The 23,112-nt window shown below is 33.6% G+C and overlaps 1 protein-coding gene across 2 annotated transcripts in view; it reads left to right on the top strand.

Annotated features, from left to right (window-relative positions):
* Positions 1-23,112, top strand: part of LOC127804022 (disease resistance protein RPV1-like) — a 206,497-nt gene that overhangs the window by 11,765 nt on the left and 171,620 nt on the right. The window contains exons 4-5 of one of the 2 annotated variants that reach the window (XM_052340727.1): positions 3,493-5,094; positions 5,212-5,400. In XM_052340727.1, coding sequence (XP_052196687.1) covers positions 3,493-5,094; positions 5,212-5,400 — 1,791 coding nt within the window. Of the gene's footprint in view, positions 1-3,492; positions 5,095-5,211; positions 5,557-23,112 lie in introns of both variants that reach the window. The other variant, XM_052340726.1, reaches the window with a different exon arrangement.

Here is a 23,112-nt window from a genome sequence, read left to right on the forward strand (position 1 = left end):
ATGTTTAATTTGTATTGAATCTTTCAAAAGCAATACAAATCACAAATACGTTTCAATAGTGATCAGGCATCAAAATGACATTATGAACATAACAAACAATCAACCCGAATGAATAAGAAAATAACAAACTGAGTAACTTTAAATCAAACTATTAGAAGTCGAGGTTTCATCATTCACCCTAACTACAAAACACCTAGCCCAACATGATTTCAATCAAAACACCGGGTTTAAAATGACCTTTTCGCGAAGCTTTGAGCCTTATTGCGGCCTTATCACATAATGCTTTCCGCGATAAGGCCGTGAGTTGCATAATACTTGTCCAACCACAGTCTTACCGCAGAATGCTTTCCACGATAAGACCATAAGCTATAGAAAGTTTCAATAGCCACTACCCTACCACGGTATGCTTTGCGTGATAACACTGTGAGCCATTTCTTCTTGCTTTCCAACACTTCACCAATGATGTCCTCCTTCCGATGCTTTACGACCTCATCAACCTCGATCCCGAGTAGACCTTTGACCTTGCCTTTAATGCCCAGTTTAGCTCCAAAAAATGCGATAACATCATCACTTTTTGCTCCAAATGTCTTCAACAGATGTTTCACACCTACATGGTCAAATATTGAACAAATTAACATAGAAACCGTGCTCATTAATAGAATAAATGCTAAGTTCATTGGCCTAAACTAAGTGTATAAAAACACTTATCAGTACCCATGCCAAATGGATTGGACGTGGGTAAAGGTATGGGATCCTTGTCGGATCCGTTGACTCTAAATTTAATACATATTATGACTAAAACTAAAGTCAGTTTCTCCTTTAAAATGATTTATAATTTGTATCTCACATTTATAAACTTGAAATGAAATCTAAATGAATTATTACTATTTACAATTTAATTTTTTTTAAATATACAATTGAATATTTAATATATCTCCTTAAAAAAGTGCATCTAAATTTGTCATTATATAAATTTCTATAAATATTTTAAGTTTATAAGATATATCCACATACCCATGTGTATATTTTGGATCCTTTGTAGCGTATCCCAATCTCCTAGATTTTAGACAAGAAAAAAAGGATTTGACTACTAGATATGTACCCCTATCAGACATGGGTACCCGAGTCCAAGCTACATAGGTTTAGACTAGAGTTTCTACTTTTGAGATAAATATGAAATTCTAATTAAACCAAGATGTGGCAGGTTGACAAGGAAATTATCCTTCAATCTCAAGGATTAAAGGGTTTGTGCTTGGGAAGTTGGTTGAATTGTGGGATTTTGGATTGATTATTGTGCCTTCGTCACGTTCGAGTTGAAGATATCGAAAATTTTCTTTGGAAGATATAGGGGTTGGCATCCATGAATCACAATGTATTTAAGTACTATCTCCAAGAGAAATCGACACATTTCATTTCAATTGAGAAAGGAAGTTTGCAACTCTTTTCTGTTGACAATAGTACAAATATATAGATTATAAATTATAAGCAACTAAATTTTTTTTAAAAAAATTCATATTCTTGAAACTTGTAAAGTTTTTTGAAAAGAGATGTACTATACATTTCAATCATAAATTAGAGGAGGCTGAGTAAGATTTCCTAGTTGTTAGTACTTCTATCTGAACCTCAAGATATGCAGTTGTCCTCTTATATTCCTCTGCTATTGCCTTTTAACTTTGATATTTACTGTAAAATTATTATCTGGAATTCAAAAGCACAAGAATGTATGAGTTGCTGATATCATTTGTCATATGTGTTGCTCCTCAATCCACATAGAAATTGGACATGGTTTCTTCTTGGAAAGTTAAGGCTACAAGTGGTTTAGGCATCTTTATTGTTGCTTACCAGTATCAGTTGTCATGTGTACTGTTGTTCCTGAATCTGCATAGAATTTTGCATGGTTTCTTCTTGGAAAGTTAAGGCTACAAGTGGTTCTGGCATCTCTTTTCTTGATCAGCATAACCATACTTGTAATAAAATTCTATGACAGTGTAGTCAGTCCTACTCTGGCGGTTCCGTTTCGTTAGTCCTTTTATGGATTGCGCATTAAACCTTTTGGAGATTCTTGTTTTGTTTCCTTATTCACCACCATTTGTATTATTTTGATATTTGCTGAAGTTGTTCCTTTTGTACCTAAAAGGTTTTCAGACAAGGTTGAATTGTTTGGTCAATCATTTGTTGCAAACCTAGTCCTCTTGAGTTGGAACCACTCCTCGAGAGCTCTCTCTAAGAAAAGATTGAGCATGGTTAACGAATCTTTTCCTCTTTGTATTGCGAAGCTAACATTTTGGCTCATGATTCTATAGAGAATGAACAAATTAGTTAAGAGAAGGAAACTGTTTATTTGTAGACACTGCCCCACAAAAGTTTTTGGTCCAAAGCTAACGCTTTCTCAATTTTCTGAAATAGATATGTTAATGGTGTATAGGTTTTTGCATTTATAGATTGTTATTATCAAATGTATTCCCCAATGGAGAGAGAACCCTTCTTTAAGCTGTGAAAGGATTCTTCAAGAGTGCTTTGTTCTTAGTAAATGTTGGGAAGAAATTGCTTCTTCATACAATTTCATTATTTTTTGTTGTTTCACATCCCATTAGCATGTTGGATGTAGGATCTATTAAACTTGCTAGCCATTGTTATTGTACGATGTAAATTTAGAGTTAGTTTCTTGAATTTTCGATTTTCAAAGAAGAATGTTAAATTGTATGGATACAGGGCTAGAGTATTGGTTAAAGGCGATTGTAACTTTGTATTGTGAGCTTGAACTAGTTACAACAATATAGCCCAAGGAAAAATGCTATGATTCACAACGAATTAAAAAATGAGAAATAAAAAGTTGGAAGTGAGGAAGTGATTGATTAAAACAAATAGTTTCAAACCGAGAAAATGAATTGAGAGAGTGATTAACTAAAAAAAAAAAAAAAAATCTATTCACTTTTCCACGATCAATAAATGTGTTAAATCCTGAGTATTTTTTTATAAAAATTAAAAAGAAAAATGATTTGAATTTATTCTAGTAGATGAAAAGACCTTTTGTTATGGTAGATGATATCGCCATGGACTATGGTGATATGCCAGGATTGAATGTTCTTGGTGATTATGATGCCATTAATTATGGTTCTTTACTCTCCTGATATCCACACGAGTTATATGGTTGTATTCTGTTGGTTTTCTCGTTTCTTTTGCTATATTCTTCATTTATTGTAAGATAATTAAAGTATATGATTGTTCCTGTGTAATTCATTCTTAAATTATAAGTGAGCTAGGTAGTCCATCTCTCTTATTTAGCTAGTTGGATAATACGTTCAGTCATTGTCAACTTTATTTTTGGAGGCTTCAGTTCAAATGCAAAGCTATCTTAAGTTGTGTGTTTAGACACGTTAATATGTGACATATCTGTATGTGTGTTGTATCTGCTTATATTCTTTAATTTCTATTCTTTATAGCTAGTTCTGTTTGACTGAATAACAATGGAAAAATTAATCAATCTTGCAGGTGAATAATAAATTGATGGTGCTGAATCTCTATAACTGTTATAAGATAACTTCAATTCCTGATTTATCTGATCACAAGTCCCTAGAAAAGCTGATACTCGAGCTTTGCACTGGTCTGAAAAGTATTCACAAGTCAATAGGGGACTTGGAGAATTTACGCTATCTGAACTTGAAGGATTGTTCGAGCCTTGTCCAGTTTCCCAATGATGTCTCTGGGCTAAAGCGTCTTAAGGTACTCATTCTCTCTGGTTGTTCACAGATTAAAAATTTACCTCAGAATATTGGCAGCATGAATTCTTTACAAGAACTTCTCGTTGATGACACTGCCATAGAAGAATTACCTGAAACTATATTTCAACTAACTAGCCTGGAAAGGCTTTCCCTGAACTCCTGCAAATTCTTAAGACGACTACCCCCGTGCATAGAAAACCTTAGATCCTTGAGGGAACTTTCTCTTCATAGTTCCGCATTGGAGGAATTACCTGATTCTATAGGTGAGTTGGGAAATCTTGAGATTCTAAATTTGATGTGGTGTAAATCGCTGACTGTGATTCCAGATTCAATTGGCAATCTTAAATCATTGGCCAGTCTCTGGCTTAATGGTAGTTCAGTGGAAGTTATACCAACATCAGTTGGTTCACTATACTATCTAAAAGACTTATCAGTTGGAGATTGTCAGAGTTTGCACACATTGCCCGTCTCTATTGAAGGGTTATCTTCATTGATTGAGATTCAGTTAGACAGGACTGCAATCACTAGTTTACCTGATCAATTTGGTTCCTTGAAATCCCTTAGGAAACTTGAAATTAGAGATTGCAAGAATCTTGATTCACTACCAGATTCAATTGGAAACATGTCGGCCCTTCATACATTGATATTGTACAAAGCTGTCATAATAGAGTTACCAGAATCTATAGGGAAGTTGGAAAATCTCACCCTGCTGAGACTGAACAAGTGCACAAAACTAAGCAAATTACCGGCCTCATTTGGAAACTTGAAGAACCTGCACCAACTGTTTATGGAGGAGACTTCCATTACCGAATTACCTGAAACATTTGGGATGCTTTGTTACTTGAGGACATTGAAAATGGAAAAGAAGCCCTGCCCCCTCGTGCCTCAGATTTCTGAAACATTGGAGCCAGCTACTAGTGCAAAGAGGAAGGTGCTTCCGTCTTCTTTCTCAAATCTTTCCTTGCTAGTAGAATTCAATGCCCGTGCATGGAAGATATCTGGGAAAATACCTGATGATTTTGAGAAGTTATCATCTTTAGAGGATTTGAATTTGAGTCATAATGATTTTTACAGTCTCCCATCTAGTATGAAAGGACTCCAGCTTCTCAAAAAGCTTGTATTGTCGCACTGCAAATTCCTTAAAGTTCTTCCTCCACTTCCCTTGAGTTTACACGAACTGAATGCTGCGAACTGCACATCACTAGAAAGCTTGTCTGATCTCTCAAATTTGCAGAATTTGATAGAGCTAGAATTCACAAATTGTGAGAAACTAGTGGATGTCCCAGGCATCGAACAATTGAAGTCCTTGAGAAGGTTGTACATGGCAGGTTGCAGTTCTCATGCCTCAGCGGTGATACGGAAACTTGACAAGGTAACACCCTCCCCCCGTCTTTCTCTCACGTATGCATATGCATCTACACTGACATTTCATCAAATATTATGAAATGAAGCAGCACGGAGTTTTACTAGCTACTTTTTCTGGATGCAGATTGCTTTGAGAAATTTATATAACTTAGGTATACCTGGAAGTGAAATCCCAGATTGGTTTACTCGAGATGAAGTTTGCTTTTCCAAAAAGAAAAATAATGCAATTAAGAGTGTGATTATAGCTGCTGTTGTCTCCATTAACTCTCAAATCCAACATGATTCAAGATACGAGTTGCCTGTTATTGTCGAGGTTGAAGCAAAGATTCTGAGGGTGACTAGAGCAGTTTTTAATCATGCATTGTACTTAAGAGGAGTCCCATCTTCGCAGGAGGATCAACTTTATTTGTGTCGATATCCGGATTGTCATCCATTAGTTACAATACTAGAAGACGGTGACAAAATACAGGTGACAAGGCGCAACCCTCCATTTGATCCTGGAGTTACCCTTGAGAAGTGCGGGATACATTTAGTTTACGAGAATGACGATGATTATGATGGGAACGAAGAATCTTTGAACGAAAATTTACATTCCGTAACACAGAGATTGAGTAAGTTTATTGGCTCTCCCGAGGAACATAATATTATCTCAAACTCTAATCAGAAAGGCGTGTTGAAGAAATTAAACAAGATGGTGCTGGGACTCATCCATTATCATATTTTTATGTTGTTATTTTGTTTCTTTATTTTGTTTTGTATTATTTTATATTATTTCTTAGATTATCTTTGTATTATTTTTTAGTGTTGTAATCTAATAGAATAATATCTAATCCTAGATAATAGGGTTGTAAATTAAATTTGTGTCACTTTTTTAATTATTCTTGAACTTGTCCCTCTCCAGATTTTAGATACCAAACACGTGAAATTAATATATGTAACTTAATTTCTATCAACTTATTTGAATTTTGAAATTAATTTGACCTTGATTTCATATATATTATTTAATTATTCTCAAAAACTCATCAGTCTATTCTATATAAAAAAAAAAACATAATTAATTAATGCATGTAAAAGTACATCACGTATGAATTATATATGATATTATCAATTTAAAACCCAGCCCAAGACACATGTTATTATGGCCATATATATGCATTGTTAACTGAAAATGCATGATTTATTAGTTCAAGCCTCTAAATTTTAGCAATTAGTTGCTATAATTTGGGATCTATTTTTACATTTTGCCTCAACGTCTTAAAATCTCAGATACGACATTGTATATATGGTATTATCAGTTTGAAGCTCTGCCCAAGGCACATGTTATTATCATCGTACATATGCATAACTGAAACTGCATGATTTGTGTATGTATGTATGAAACATTCGCATATTTAGAACAAGTCAAATCATTAATTAATTATTTATATATGAGCAATTAATTTGAGGAGGAGAAGGAATGCAAGTCATCTCGTTTTTTATTATCGATGTGTCATAATTAGTAGTTCATAAAAATTAAGGTCACATGCACGCATGTGTGCATATATATACAAGTCCTTCGTGCAGAGGTAAAATCTGGTGCATATATATATATATATATTTCTTAATTTGCCACAACATATTTATAAAAAATAAAAAGGAATTAAAGATTCAAAGTTGCATCTACTTTGTGCTGTGCTGTGACTTACAAAAAATACTTCACAACCTTATTAATTATATAAATATTTAAATTCACAACATCGATTTCTTTTTTGTTAAACATAAACATTGAAGTGAAATTCAAGAAACTGACTCGTCAAAAAAAATCTCCACTTTCAATTGGGCTTAAAAGGGGAATTATATTAATATATGGCCAAGAAAAGTTTACAAATTGGCTAAGAGGCTTGTTCTTGCGATTATTTAATAAAATAAAGCAAATATATATATATATATATATTTATTAACTTAAATTTCAATTTTGCCTCCAAATACATTAATGCCCTAATTCTTCCCCTACAATTCCTTCCGCGTAGAAACAACTCTTCACACATACGACTCCTCGTTGAGGAGGCAGCGTATCATCTTAGCTTGAAGCATTGGCTTTCTCCATTTTTACACTTAAATGACATGTCAAGCTTCTTTCTCGATGCAGTCATCAATGAAGACCCAGTCCAAAATTAATCTGACCACATCAGAATAATATTTTAATACTTCATATATTTAAAATTCTACTTGATTTAGGATTCTACTTCATTTATAATTCTATTTCATGCTTGATTAGAATTTTATTTTTATTAGTATTCTAGTTAATTTTTTCTTAAAATTTATTTCTATTAGGATTTTAGTTGAGTTTTGTTTACAAATATTAGATAGATTTGAATTTGCCAAACAGTATAAATATGTCTAAGATTTAAAATTTATAATTAAGTTTTCTCAATACAAATTTTTGCAACCTATTTGAGTTTTCTTAGCAAAACAATTTTATTTTTGTTTCTTTTTGAAAGCCAAGCTTCGGCCATTAAAGTTTATTTTTTCAAGGATTTATTTTGGTGTATTTTCTTCACACACGCACTACACACTGCATCACTTCTCATGATAAGAATTCAACGGTAACTTTTCTTTCTTCACACGATGATTGCTTCATTGTTTTTTTTTTCCGTCATTGTGAAGTTATTTTTTGCCTTCTTCCAGTGCACAAAGGCAGTGCATTTTAATTTCTCCATCCTTAAGCAATGGTATTTTTCATCATGTTAAGATTATGAGCTCTTTGAAACTCAATTCAATACTCTAGTTTACCAATCTTTCTCCACTCCTCACTCAAAAATCAACCCACAACAGATTATATAAAACTGGAAATGAAAAATAGAAATGAAATTAAAGTAAAAGAGCAATCAAACTAAACAGTAGGCGTTGATTTATCTTGGTTCAGATTGCAATATGCAATCCTACATCCAGCCTTGATCTTGAGAACCAATTCCACTAGAAATTGCTTGAACAAGATTACAAGAACTTTCTTTTCTCTCTCACACAAGTTCACTACCCTTATACAAAAGAATACAAAGACAAACTTTTCTTCTAACCTTTTCTCTCTCTCAGCAATCTCACTTGCATTTAGAGAAAACAGTTTGAATGAGTGAATGATGTTCTATGCGAGTGCCTATATTCAATGTCTAAAATAACTCTCATAATATAACCACTAAGTTAACTAATCTAACTTAGAAAAAAATCTAGTCGCACCTTATCTTCATTCTAATAGGTTTTATTCTTCATCTTCTAGAAATAATTCTCCATGCAAAAACCTAACAAATCTCCACCATTTTTGCACGCGTATCTTCTAGAATTTGGCTCCATCAATTTGCTCTCTTCTTGGACCTACAAAACAACTAATCATTCACAAATATAAATGTGTAAGAGCCTCAAACAATGATGTAATTTTGACATTGGTACTGCTTTTGAAAACATATCAACAACATTATCTTCTCTTGCTACCTTTATCAAATCTATTTCCTTCCTATCAAGGACTTCTCTGATAAAGTGATACCTAATATCAATGTGCTTAGTTCTTTCATGGTGTGCTTGATTTTTAGCCAAGTGAATAGTACTTTGGCTATCACAATTTAAGATTGCCTTAACCTTTCTACCTAGGAATTCACTTACTAAACCTCTCAACCATAGGCTCTCCTTCATAGCTTTTGTAACCGCTATGTACTCAGCCTTAGTGGTTGGGAGTGCCACTACCAATTGCAAATTTGTTTTCTAGCTTATGGTAGCATTCCATAACTTAAATACATAACCGATAGATGACCTCCTTCTATCTAAGTCTGTTACATAGTCAACATCAATGAATCCTAGTATATTAGGCTCATCTTCTTCACAAACTCTACCATAAACTAAAGCCACTACAACAAAACAATCATTTTGCTACGAAATTTTTTTTCTACATAGAAAATTTCGTGGCAAAATGTTAAATTGTAGGAGTTAACATTTTGCTATGAAACTATTAAATTGTAGGAGTTAAATTTTTTTTCACTAAATATAGCTTTTAGATACGAAAATTTTAACTACGGTATGAATTTCGTAGCTAAAAATTAACATTTTGCTACGTAATTATTAAATTGAAGACAATTTAAATGAGCTAATTTTTTTACCACCAAATATTATTTTTCAAAACCAATGTTTTATCTACGATCCTAAATTACGTAGCTAAAAAATAAGATTTTGCTACAAAATTATTAAATTGTAGTTAAATGATAAGTTTAATTTTTTGAAATTAAAAATAATAAAAATTAAAAAATATAAAAAAATGAGCGGGGAACATTTGGTGGGAAAAAAATTCACTGAAATAAAAACATAAGTTTAATTTCCACTAAAATAACATAAGTTTACTGAAATTTAAACGAGAGGGAAGGTTTAATTTTGTTTTCATTAAAATTTAAAAATTTTAATTTTCACTCAACATTTGGTGGCAACCTTCCCTCTCGTGCAAACCCTTCCTCTTGCACAAAACTGGGTTCCCTCTCGTGCAAAATAGAATCCAGAAGACCAAAGCAACCTAGTTTCGTTTCTCCATTCCCGTCAAATCCAAATCTCTAGAGCAACCCACATGGCGATTCCATATGCAAACCCACTCTAGAGCTTCAATCCCAGTAAAGAACAACCTTCATCCCTGCCAAATCCAAGCCTTCAATCCTAGCAAATATGTTTCTTCCCGAATACAAACCCATGACGCAACAATCTGGTAGTTCGAAGACCTCTAGTACGTCAATCTGTTGAACGAAGAACCAACCCTTCATCCCTACCAAATCCAAAACCTTATTGCTTTGGGTGTTATTCTGGTACATCAATATGTTTCTTTCCCTAAATTCGTTTTGCCCTTATTGCTTGGATTCATTGGTTATGTTTTAACTATACAAGCACACCATATGTTTGATAAAATGCCTAATAAGTGATACCACTCTTTATTGTTATTTGTTTGACTAAACTCTTGAACACTCTTATACAGAGTTTAGTTATTTGTATAACATACACTCTTATACACTTTATTGTTATTTGATACTCTTTTATTTGTTATTTGTGTAACATACAAGAGTTCAGTTTATTGTCATTTGTGTAACATACATTTTGTGTGTGTAACATACATACAAGCACACCACTCTTATATAGCTTGTATTACATTTTACCAGTGATTGATTTTTATATGTTATTTATTGGGAAATTTGAACACTTTATTGTTATTTGTTTAACTTAAGATGTTTGATTCTTAATTGCTACATAAAGAAAATTAACAAATTAATTAATTCTGTTGTTCTAGCTGTATATTATCGAAAGGCTAATGTACATGGAAACTAGGATGATTTAATCAACTTATCTTGTTAAGTTAGAATTGAGGATGAGTTTTGAGAGGGACATGAAAATAGGAGGAATAACAAAGGTTAGAGGGAAATCTTGTTATCCATTTTATTGATTACTATAGCTTGGTTACTATAACAAATTTTAGTTTTCTCTATGTTGTGTTTGATAACAGTGATTTGATCACTCTTGTACACTCTGTTTATTTTTTTGATTGTATAGCATAGTGCTCCACCTAGTTCCATTGCCCTTACAAAATAAAAGACTCTAGAATAACTAAAAAATTGCATTTTAGCATAAAAGGAAAATTCAAATGGCGAAAAAAAATAATTTGTAGCAGCGAAGCTATGTATTAATCTGTCTCATTGAGCTACCCCAAAAGCATATATTATGGGCTAAAATCAGAGTCCGTAAGCGAATTCTATGCACGTTTATTCGAAGATGCACAATCAAACTTTTTCAAATACGCTAACGTTGTTTCAACTTCATTCGTAGCTCGACCCTTATCACATTGTTAATAAAGCATGTGTGAAAATAATTATAAATTATATATTGATTGCATAAATACTTTATGTTTGATGACATAGGATCTAAAAATTGGAATGGCATAAATAGGCTAAAATTTATTGAAACAATAAAACCCATATGTATTAATTTATTTACACCAGTTAACATAAAAAATACCATTAGATTTATCTAGCACAACAAAAGGTTCTAAATAAGTGGAAAACCATAATGTATGTTTGATGATATTGTTTTATTCTTAATTTTTCTTTTATTTTTTATGTGATTCAGAAGTGTCCGAAGTCATGGATAAAAGCTGGATGTCTGCCGGAAAATGGTCTGAGGTCTATGTGCATGGAGTTCAGTCTTTCATGAAATTTGTTAGAGATAATATGGGTCAAGATTGTGAAATCCGATGTCCTTGTGAAAATTGTTTAAACTTAGACAAAAGAAACCAAAAAGAAGTACTTAGACATCTCCTAGAGCGAGGTATAGACATAGATTATATTCGATGGATCTATCATGGGGAACACTCTGAGTATAAAATTCCTAATAGTGTTCATGATGATGATAGGGATATAGAAGAAAATGATGAAATAACATATGGGGAAGATGATGGAGTGGAAGATATGCTCGCCGACTTAGGAAATTTTATGAAAAACAATCTTAGAAGTGATGTTGATGGTAATTTTATTAATGGAGGCCTTGAAAACTTTGACCAATTATTAAATGAATCTCAGCAAGAATTATATCCAGGTTGCTTTAAAGCATCAAAACTCTCTTTCATCATTATGATTCTCTATTTGAAGGTATTCAATAAATGGAGCAAGAAATCAGTAGACATGTTGTTAGCATATTTCCTGACGGTGAGGTGCTTCCAAATTCTGAATATGAAGCAAAAAAAGGCTTACAAGACTTAGGATTAGGATATGTTCATGTAAGTATGATTGTGCACTATTTTGGAAAGAGTTTGAAAATCGACAAGAATGCCTAGTTTGTGGTACCTCTAGATGGAAACTTAATGATGCTAAAGGAAAAAAGATATCACATAAGATACTGCGATACTTTCCATTGAAACCAAGGCTCCAACGATTATTTATGTCAAGCAAGACAGCTATAGATATGAGGTGGCATAAGAATAATTGGATTGATGATAAGAATTTGTTGAGACATCCGTCTGACTCAAAAGCTTGGAAAGAATTGGATAAGGAGTATCCATGGTTTGCTGAGGATCCTCGCAATGTTAGGTTAGGCCTAGCAACTGATGGTTTCAATCATTTTGGTAATATGAGCAACTCTTATAACATGTGGCCAGTAATCCTTATTCCATATAACTTACCTCCTTGGAAATGCATGAAGGAATCAATTTTTTATGATGTCCTTACTTATTCCTGGACCTCACGCCCCTGGAAAGGACATTAATGTCTACATGCAACCATTGATAGATGAATTAAAAGAGTTGTGGGCCAATGGTGTATTAACGTATGATGCTGCTTCTAAGAAAAATTTTCAAATGCATGTTGTTGTGTTGTGGACCATTAATGACTTCCCTGCATATGGGAATTTGTCCGGATGGAGCACCAAGGGTTAGTTAGCATGCCCTGTTTGTAACAAGCATACATATTCTAAAAAATTGAGAAGCAAAATATGTTATATGGGTCATCGTCGATACTTGCCACGTGACCATTGTTGGAGGAAAAGTAGGAAATTTGATGGCAAGGCAGAATATGGAATGGCACATAAGGATTTGTCTGGTGAAGATGTGCTACATCAGCTAGAATCAATCAATGTCACACTAGAAAAGCATCCAAATAATAAAAAAAGGAAGCATAATCCTGAAGAATTGAATTGGATTAAAAGAAGTATTTTTTTCCAACTTCCTTACTGGAAAAATTTGAAGTTAAGGCATAATCTTGATGTGATGCATGTTGAAAAGAATATATTTGAAAATATTTTGGGGACTTTGTTTAACATTGAAGGGAAAACAAAAGATACACTGAAGGCAAGACAAGATTTGGAGGACATGAAAATTAGGAAAGAAGTACACCTGACGAAGAGAGATGATGGATCATATATAGTACCACCAGCTTGTTATACGCTGTCCAAGGAAGAAAAACAGAAATTTTGTGAATTTTTGAAGTCAGTTAAATTTCCAGACAGTTATGCTTCTAACATTTCTCGATGTGCTAATGTGAGTGATGGCAAGATATCAGGTTTGAAAAGTCACGATTGTCATGTTTTATTGCAACGTTTGCTACCTTATGGAATACGTGGATGTTTAAGCAAGGATGTGTCTAATGTATTGGTTGAACTAGGAGATTTCTTTAAAAGAATCTGTTGTAAGACATTGAAGATAGATGAACTAGAGACCAAGCAGCAAGAGATTACATTAATACTTTGCAAGCTTGAAATGATTTTTCCTCCGGCCTTTTTTGACATAATGGTACATTTGGCAATTCACCTCCCAAATGAAGCCATCCTTGGAGGACCAATTCAATATCGATGGATGTTCCCAATTGAAAGGTGATGTCATTTCCTTACAATTATTTGTTGAAAATCTTTTTTTTTTTGGGAAAAATCTATTTAAGAAAGAAAATATGCTCCCCATATATTTGTTATAATTTTTTACCCAATTATGTAGTAGTAACAATTTTTTTATTTCAACATTTATATATTTCTAGATTCTTGGGGACTCTAAAGAGTTATGTAAGAAATAGAGCATGTCCTGAAGGTTCTATTGCAGAAGCTTACATTGTGAATGAATGCTTGACATTTTTTTCAATGTGTTTGCAAGGAAATGAGACTCAATTTAATCAAGAAGAAAGAAATTATGATGTGGCTGAGAATGGTGGGTTGCCTATTTTCTCACAAAGATTTAGGCCAATTGAAGAAGAAATATATGGCGGTCTAACTGAGAAAGAGCTCAATTTAGCTTATTGGTATGTGTTGAACAATTGCGAGAAAGTAAAATCATATATCGAGTAAGTATACTATTGTATGTGTTTAATTTGGTTAATGTTATCTCTAAACTGACAAGTCTTGCAATTAGAATGCACAACAGGAAGCTTGAGCAAGAAAATGCAGTAAAACTTGATAAAAGCCAAAAAGAACATTTCCCTTCATGGTTTAGACAACAGGTAATTAATTAATTATTTTGTTATGACTACATTCATAAGAGTATTGAATATTTAAATATTTATTACTATTAAATATTTATTCTCTATTGCAGATAACACACTTATACAACATTAAAGCACATGAAGCAACTGAGGCATTATATTCATTGGAATATGGACGTCAAGTTGTTATGAAATATACTGGTTGTATAATAAATGGGGTTAGGTTTCACGTTCAGGAGCGTGATAGTCGTCTTAGAAGTCAAAATAGTGGGGTAGTTGTTGAAGGAAACCATGGAGATGATGTGCTTAGCTTCTATTGAGTTCTCAAAGATATCATTCAAATAGATTACATCAAAGAAAAGAATGTCATCCTCTTTAAGTGTGATTGGTTTGATGTTAATAATAAAAGGTCATGCATACAGAAAGATGGTAACATAACAAGCATCAATGTCACAAAAAAATGGTATCAACATGATCCTTTTGTGCTAGCATCTCAAGTGAACTAAGTTTTCTACATTAATGACATGAAGTTAGGGGAAAATTGGAAAATTGTGTAGCGATTTCGACACAGACATGTATATGACATACTTGAGAATGAAAACATAGATGCTGAAGAAGATAATGCCAATGATGAGGTGCGACAATATGGAGAATCATTAGGTGGTGTTGCAATTTCAATTGAAGATCATGGAATGACACCATTGCTTAGAGATGACATCAATCCAAGTGTAGTAGATGCTAGTGGTGTCCACAACTTGGGAGGCAACGTGCACATGGAGCAAGAAGCTGATGATTTCATTTTGGATGATGATGATGAAGATGACACAGCCAGCTATTGTAGTGACAATGAGGAGTTAGAGCCTATTGATGAATATAATGACCTTGAACTTTGATTTGTACTTTTAGTTTAATATTCTATATGAAATTTTCTTTTCTTCCAAATTTATGTAATGCATTTTTCAATAGTAATTTATTTTAGAGAATTACATAAATGTGTATTGAGAGCTTCAATACTTTTATTTATATTAAAGTTGAACTCTTTATTTACTTTAGTTTCTCATTAATTATTTTATTTTGTATGTTTTTGTCAGGTTTTCTACTCAAGATCAACTTCTCAAATTTTGTTATTAGTTGCAAGAGTAACAGGTGATTTCTTTCTATTGCTTGATAATTTCTACCAATTGGCTTTGGCAACCCAGAAATTGCAACTTACACAGGTTTAATTTCTGTTTAATCACCTTTTTATATGTAGATAGATGGATAGTTAACTTGATTAACTTGTAAACATACTCACCCTGTAAAAACCTTTGGAGTTTCTTTTTATATTAAAGGCTCTTTGGACTTTTATTGATTTAAAATATTGGCAGAATGTGTTAATTTGTTGAAGCGGAAAAATAGTATGAGCTTAATTACTAGTTGATAACTAAAGTAGAAAAAAGTTTTCAACCATGCATTTAGAATTCCTTCATTTAAAGATAAGTTGATAACTGAAGTTTCCTTCACATTTGGTTATTTTTTAATATGTTGGAAGGTCCTTTCCCAACCCTTATAAAGTGGATTGCAAAAGTTTAATTGTTTTGTTTTGCTGATTTTTAGTAGTAGTCATAAGTTGAATGTAGGAAGCCAAATTGATTTTTTACTTGTTATTTTATAAACATTTAGGATTTTGTTATAAATATTTTATGCTAAAGGTAATTCTTATGGTCTTATAAGTTTAGTTAATCATGGCATCTGCATTATGTCATGGTAAGTCCAAAAAGTCTACTTTTAGTGAAGTTACATCTTCAAGCCCTAAACCTCAAGGGATATCTAGATTGTCAAATTCGTCAAGGTCAACTGTGACATTTATCCCTCCACTAAGCCTAAATAGAGTCATTCCATCAGCAAAAGATACATCACATAAATCATCCAAATTTGTCCTTTCTCAGAGGTTGTCTAATCCAGTTCTTACTGGAGTTGGCCCCATTGGCAATCGAGTTGTCCCATCTTGTAATGGTAATCCAAATGAATCATCACAACTACCCCATACTACAAAGTCATCATCTCCATTCAATATTCCACTCAACATTGGAAAGCAAAAAGTGATTAAGAAATCTAGTGACATGCCTCAAGGGATACATATACCACCTCTTTCAAGGACTTCAACTGGGCCACCTCAACCTATTAATACCTCAAATGACTCATCTCCTCAAGAGCCATGTGGACCGTCCTTTACTTCAATGACAGATGGTCCTCAACCTGGTAGCACTCCACTGACTCCATCAGACAATACTGGTATTTCTAAAACATTAAGTTGTGGTTATGGTACTTATTTTGTGTTATATCTACTTAAATAGTGATGTCTATTGTAGGTTCCACTTCTAATGCAACTAGTACAGGCCGAGGTTCGACAAAAGGCAAAGGCTTAAGAAAGATCAACAAAATAATTAAGAAAAAAATGCCTATACATATTTTCATGGATAAAGGACGACCAGTTGATAGGATTGAATCTATAAAGTTATCAAGTGAGCTTGGTATTATAGCTCGAGACTTTTTTCCAATGCCAACAAAGTAGAAGGATCTTAAAAACAATCATGATCATTTGACTTCTGCATATGACCGGCTTGATGTAAGTAAACTTGTACTCAATTATTTTTTTATCCTTAACGATCACCATTTTGTTTTGTTTTTTTTTTTTAATTTTAATTTAGGTTATTTCAATTATGTGTGTAATAACTTAAATTATTTTACTTTTTTTTTTTCTAGATGAGGTTGGACATTATTGATGTAGGAGAAAAGGATGTAAGAAAAAAAGTGGAAGATATGTTGAAGAATCGAAGTAGGGATCAAAGATATCATCTTCACAAGCATTTTCAAAAATTTAAGACATTAGAAGAAGCAAAACAAAACAAACCCGCTAGGCTTAGCCAAGAGAATTTGGATGATCTTTGTGCATATTGGTCAAGCCCCAAGGTTCAGGTGTGTATCACTTACATTTTGGTATTTCTTATGATTTTGTTCTTGTACAGGAAAGATGTGCGAAGAATAAGGAGAATAGGAAAAAAAGAATTACATCTCACAACCAAGGTTCACAAGCCTTTGTCACTCTTCGAAATGAAATTGTAAGAATTAATTTTATTATTCAATATATATCCTTTGTACAACAAACTTTTTCTTATTGATATAAAAAAATGTAGAGTTTGAAAAAGCTTGATGGTGAGGAATGTGATTGAATAACATTTTATAAACGCACTTACTATAGTGAAGGGAAAGGATGGACGAGTCCAGCAGTAGAAGCAAATTATGTAAGTTACTTATTTGGATAACAATTTTACATTCTAATTTCAATAATTGATACATAAGTTTTGAGGTTTCAACATTCTCATTCTTATACTTTTGCAAAATGAAATGCAAGAACTTCTTACTCAATCAATTGCTGATGGTACTTCATTAAATCCATCTGAAATTTGTGACATGGTCCTTGGCACAAAGTCAGGATACATTAAGGGACTTGGATACGGACCAAAACCGACAAGAATAAACAACTCAAATACACAAAAAATGTTGGAATTTGAAGAGGCCCTTAGACAATCTGAAGTAGAACGGGACCAATTGAAGGAACAATTGAACACTACTATAGCAAAGTTAGAGCAACATGATCTCATTTTTAAGAGGTTACTTGGATCTGATTTTGACTCTACTGAATAATTTCTCATGGTAAGTGATTTGAATGCTATCTTATTCCTTTTCGATCCTCTTCTTAAAATTAATTCTTCAATTGTGTATTGTATATGTTGGAATTAGTGGTGTTGTGAATATTGGTGGTTGAGATAAATAATGTAAAATAACAGGAGCACAAAAGATTGTTTAATCTTGAAATCTTGGTTGAGATAAATAATGTAAAGTGATTTGATGGTGTATTGTATTCATTTATTTACCCATTCTTTTAATTGTTTAATCCTAAAATTTTGAATAAATTAGTTTTGGTTTGGTTGGACCAAATCTTCCATTTGTACTGAGTTATTTACTTAGTTGGTTAATAATATTTCTATTGTTGTGGAGTTGGGGATTGAAACTTGAATTATTTGGTGGTAGTTGAGATGTTGGATGAGTGTGATTAGGTGTATTTAGTTGTGTTATGGATGCGGTGTCCCTCTATAGGTTGGCTAAGTCCAATTTATAGGAGAGACTATGTTGAAATTTTTGTAGAACTTTAGGTAATAAAAAAGAGATCTAGGTCTAGGACTTCTAAACTTAGGGTGTTATTCTTTTTTGGAATTTCTAAACACAGATTGTGTTTTTGCTTTCTTCTTCTTTTTTGTTTTATCTCCCTTTTTAGGCTACTTAACCATACTGAACTTGAAAATCTTCATAGCCTAAACTGTTGGTTCAAGTAATAACATAGATGAAGTTATTTTTGGCTTTTATTTCTGATCTACAACTCTAAAATATCCTGAACTAAAATTTTTCAAGTTTCTTGCTTTGGGATCTTAATTCTATTAGAATTACTAGAGTAATCCTCTCAGAATGTATGCACGGCCCTTTCTTTTTCCATCAAAGAGTTGAGTTCAAAAAGCATTTTATTTATTTCTTCCTTTGATTTGTGTTGACTTTTGTTTTTTAGGTTCTTGCCGTGAGTATAGAAAGAAAGCATAAGCAGCAAAAGAAGAAAACAAGAAAGAAGATGCTTCGAGATAAATTTTCATAATTTCAAATTTTTAACTATTTTCATTTTTTAATTTAATGTTGCTATCAATATTACATGTATTGGTTTTATGTACTAGCCACATTCAAAACAGTTGAAGATTGTGGTTGACATTAATTTTATTTTATGTGATTAATTGAAAGATTTTGAAGTTATGTATTGTGTTTTAAATTTCATCTAAATTGTAAGGGTTGGTATAGGTTTAGAGAAAAATATTATTCCCAAAAAATGGGATTTTATTTTTTATTTTTGGCTACGAAATTAAATTTAGTGATATCGTAGTAGTTTGTTAGTTCTATATAGAATTAACTATGAAAATTTAACTTTTGATTACAAAAATATTAGTAGAGAAAATTAATTTGCTACGAAAATTGGTATGTGAATATCAATTTGCTACGAAAATTGGTATGTGAAAATTAATTTGCTACGAAAATTTATTACGAAAATTGGTATATGAAAATCAATTTGCTATGAAAATTGGTACGATTAGCTACGATTTATTGTAGTTAAAAATAAATGTTTTCTCTACAATTTGACATTCGTAGTAAAAGCTATGTTATTTGCTACGAAAATTAACATCATCAACTACGAAAATCAGCATCATCACTTACGAAAATCGATATAATTAGCTACGATATATGTCGTAGTATAAAATCAATGCTTTCTCTACGTTTATCGGACTGTCGCGAAAAGTGTATATTCTCTACGAAAACTTAAATCGTAGCTAAATACTTTTAGCTACAAACCTTTGGCTACGATTCACGCTACGAATAAAATTCGTAGCTAATTGGTTTTTGCTACAAAAATTGGATTTTTAACTACGAAAAATTTTGTAGAGAAAATCAAAATTTGTTGTAGTAATCGTTTAAGGTACCTAAATATCCATTTTACTGTAGCCCAATGTTCCTTATCCGGATTAGCCATAAACCTGCTAGCAACACTCATAGCATGGGCTAAGTCCGACCTAATATACACCATACAATACATGAGGCTACCTACTACACTAGAGTAGGGTATCTTTCTCATTTCTTTTATGCTCTCTTTATCATTAGGTGATTGGTTGTGGGATAGCTTAAAGTGTTGTGCAAAAGGAACATTTACCTCCTTTGCATCATGCATTTGAAATCTCTTAATCAATTTCTCTAGGTATGCTTTTTGAGATAACTTGATTAACCTCTTTTGTCTATTTCTTTCTATTTCAATCCCTAAAATCTTACTTCCCCTAGCTCCTTCATCTCAAAAGTTGAATTTAATTGCAGCTTTAACCTATGAATTTTCATATCTGATTGGCTAGCAATCAACATCTCATCCACATAAAGAAGGAGATAGATAACGATTTTAAATGAAATATGCTTAAAATAGACACAACAATCAAAGGCACTTCTCTTGAAGCCTTGGTTGATCGTGAATGTATCCAATTTCTGATACCATTGTCGAAGAGATTGCTTAAGTCCATATAAGGACTTCTTTAGCAAGCATACTTGCTCCTTCTTACCCCTAACCTTAAATCCCTTAGGTTGGTCCATTAGAATGTCCTCTTCTAATTCATCATGAAGAAATGCGGTGGTCACATCCATTTGCTCTAGATTTAAGTCCAAATGGGCTTTCATTGCAAGTAAGATTGTAATAGAGGTATGTCTCACTACCAGTGAGAAAATCTCATTAAAATCTACCCCAGCCATTTAGGTGAATCCTCTTGCTACTAACCTAACTTTATACCTAGGTTTTTTATTCATTACCTGCCTCTTCTTTAATCTTAAAGAGCCACTTATAGCCTACCACCCTTTTACCTAAGGGTTTATCAACCAAAACCCAAGTTTTATTCTTATTAAGGGAATCCATTTCCGATCTCATTGCATCCAACCATAACTTGGAATTCTTTGATCTCATGGCCTCTTCATATGTACGAGGTTCATCACCAGCTGTCTCTTCTACACATAATAGTGCATATGAGACTAAATCAGAGTATCCATACCTAATAAGAGGTCTAACCTCCCTTCTTTGCCTATCTCTTGCCACATTGTACCTACCTATACTAGGGGAACTATTTGAACATGAAGATCCAACACTTTTAGAAAGCTAGAATCTCTCAGAATATGAGGGATCATCACTGCCACTTTGCTGGAAACTCTCTAAGGTGGGGGAATCAGGATCAACATCATGTTGGTCCATTTGCAAAGGATAATCAGCATTGTCAGTATGCTGATTTGTTGCCAATTCCATGGGATTATTCATGGCAGCATCTTGAACTTGTTGTTCCAACTCAACAGCCTTCCATTTCACTATCATATCCTTTTGAATACCTACCTTATCATCCTTTAAGAAAGTATCTTCACTGAAAGTCACATCCCTACTAACCAAAGTCCTTGGCAATACTTCTTCTAGGGCCCATAACTTATTTCTCTTTACCTCATTAGGATAACCTATGAAGAGACACCTCTTGGCTCTAGGCTCCAATTTCCCTTACTTAACATGTGTATAAGCAATGCAACCAAATACCCTTAGATGCTCTAAGCTTGGATTATGGCCATGCCACATTTCATAGGGTGTTTTAAACTCTATTACAGCTGAAGGAGACTTATTAATTACATAGGCAGCTGTTGTAACAGCTTCTCCCCAAAATGATTTGGACAACCTAGGATGGATTAACATGCATCTCACCATTTCTAAAAGGGTCTTATTCATTCTCTTAGCTAGGCCATTTTGCTTAGGGTTTTCGGGAACTGTTAGATGCCTAAGGATGCCACTTTCTTTACACATTTGAGCAAATTCTTTGTTACAAAATTCAAGACCATTATCTGTTCAAATAATCTTGATTCTCATACCTTTCTAATTCTTTGTGAAGGTTTTTCATGTTTTGAAAGCTTTAAAAGTTGCACCTTTTGATTTAATTACATATACCCAAACCATCCTAGAGAAATCATCTATGATAGATAAAAAAGACCTTACCCCACCATGTGTTAAAGATTGACTAGGGCCCTATAAATCAGAATGAATGTATTCTAAAGGGGCTTTAGATATGTGGTTTGCTTTCTTAGGGAATTTTACCTTGGAAGACTTGCCAAAAATACATGTTTCAAATTGGTCCAAATCTGTTAAATTTTCAGCCCCTAGGATACCCTATTTGGACAGTTCTCTAAGTCCTTGCTCACTAATGTGAGCCATCCCTTTGATACCCTTAAACCTCCACCATGCCCTTTATAGGAATGACCACTTTTATCCAATTCTCCTAGGGATATTTGTAATACCTAGGAATCTTTTAAGGGTATAAATGGTATATGATGAAGGGTATAACTGGAATTATCAAAAGAAAGAGGCTATAGGGAGCACTATCGTAGTCTTAAGTGACCGAAATGACTAGAGGGAGTACCCTAGACCCTAGATAGCTAAAGAAAATATAATGGTATTGACGAGTAATTTGAGTTATGATTTTAGGCATCAAAAGAAGTGGGATCGAGAACAGTTTTCGGTACAACTATCGACCGGACTGAGAAAATCGAATCGACGTAGGGAACATCCAAAAATTCAATGAAGTGTATTGAGGACTTAGATTTTGTATATGAAACAACCCTTAAGCAATTTCAGGTTGAAACTAATGGATTTAAGGTCAAATCGACCAGTCGGGCCTAAGTTCAATTTTCTAAATTTACTCAAGGGAGGTCAAGAAGATAGTTTTTCAGAAATTTCGAGAGTTAAACGAAGAGTGCAAAGCTTGTGAGCCTTAGTGATATTGTTGGATAGTTCAGGGGTGCTTTGGAAAGGGCTAAAATGGCATTTGAAGAAACTGGGGGGTTGAAGTGCAATTATGGAAAGTTGGTGGTGTGAATGTAAGGAAGAAATACGGCCGTCGCCTTCCACCCCACGTGGCCTCCGATTCCGGCGATGGGACGGCCAAGGGTGACCTGGGGGAGGTAGTATACGGCTGTGGGAAGCTTAGAGGCCAAGCCTTGACCGATGATTGGCCGAGATGTGGTCAATTTTTGGCTATAAAAGGGGGCCAAAAACTTCAAGATTTTGGCATCAAATTCATCGAGTTTGAGGACGAATCGAAGGCAAGGGATAGAGGGCTTTTGCTCCTTGGTGTGTGGCCATCGTTTCTGAAGCATTTGGGAAACAAATGAGTGTGTTTGATGGTCGTTTGAAGCTCGGCTGGAAAACCCTAGGTGGACCACCTACTGCCGCCTGCAACTGCCCGTTTGGGGCATATTTCGATGTCCTTTCGACCGGAAAAGGGTGCCATCATGATCGAATCTTCAAGGGCTTCAAAGGGGTACCATTTTTTTGGCCATTGGAGTTGTCGTCGTCGTCGACTGGAGAATTGGGGAAAAAAGTGGCGCGTGAGCTGCACGCGCCACACTCCACACGCAGCCACGCGCCAGGCGCGTAAGGGCGC

Source organism: Diospyros lotus, chromosome 6, assembly GCF_014633365.1.
Source record: "Diospyros lotus cultivar Yz01 chromosome 6, ASM1463336v1, whole genome shotgun sequence".
In the NCBI taxonomy this organism is placed as follows: Eukaryota; Viridiplantae; Streptophyta; class Magnoliopsida; order Ericales; family Ebenaceae; genus Diospyros; species Diospyros lotus.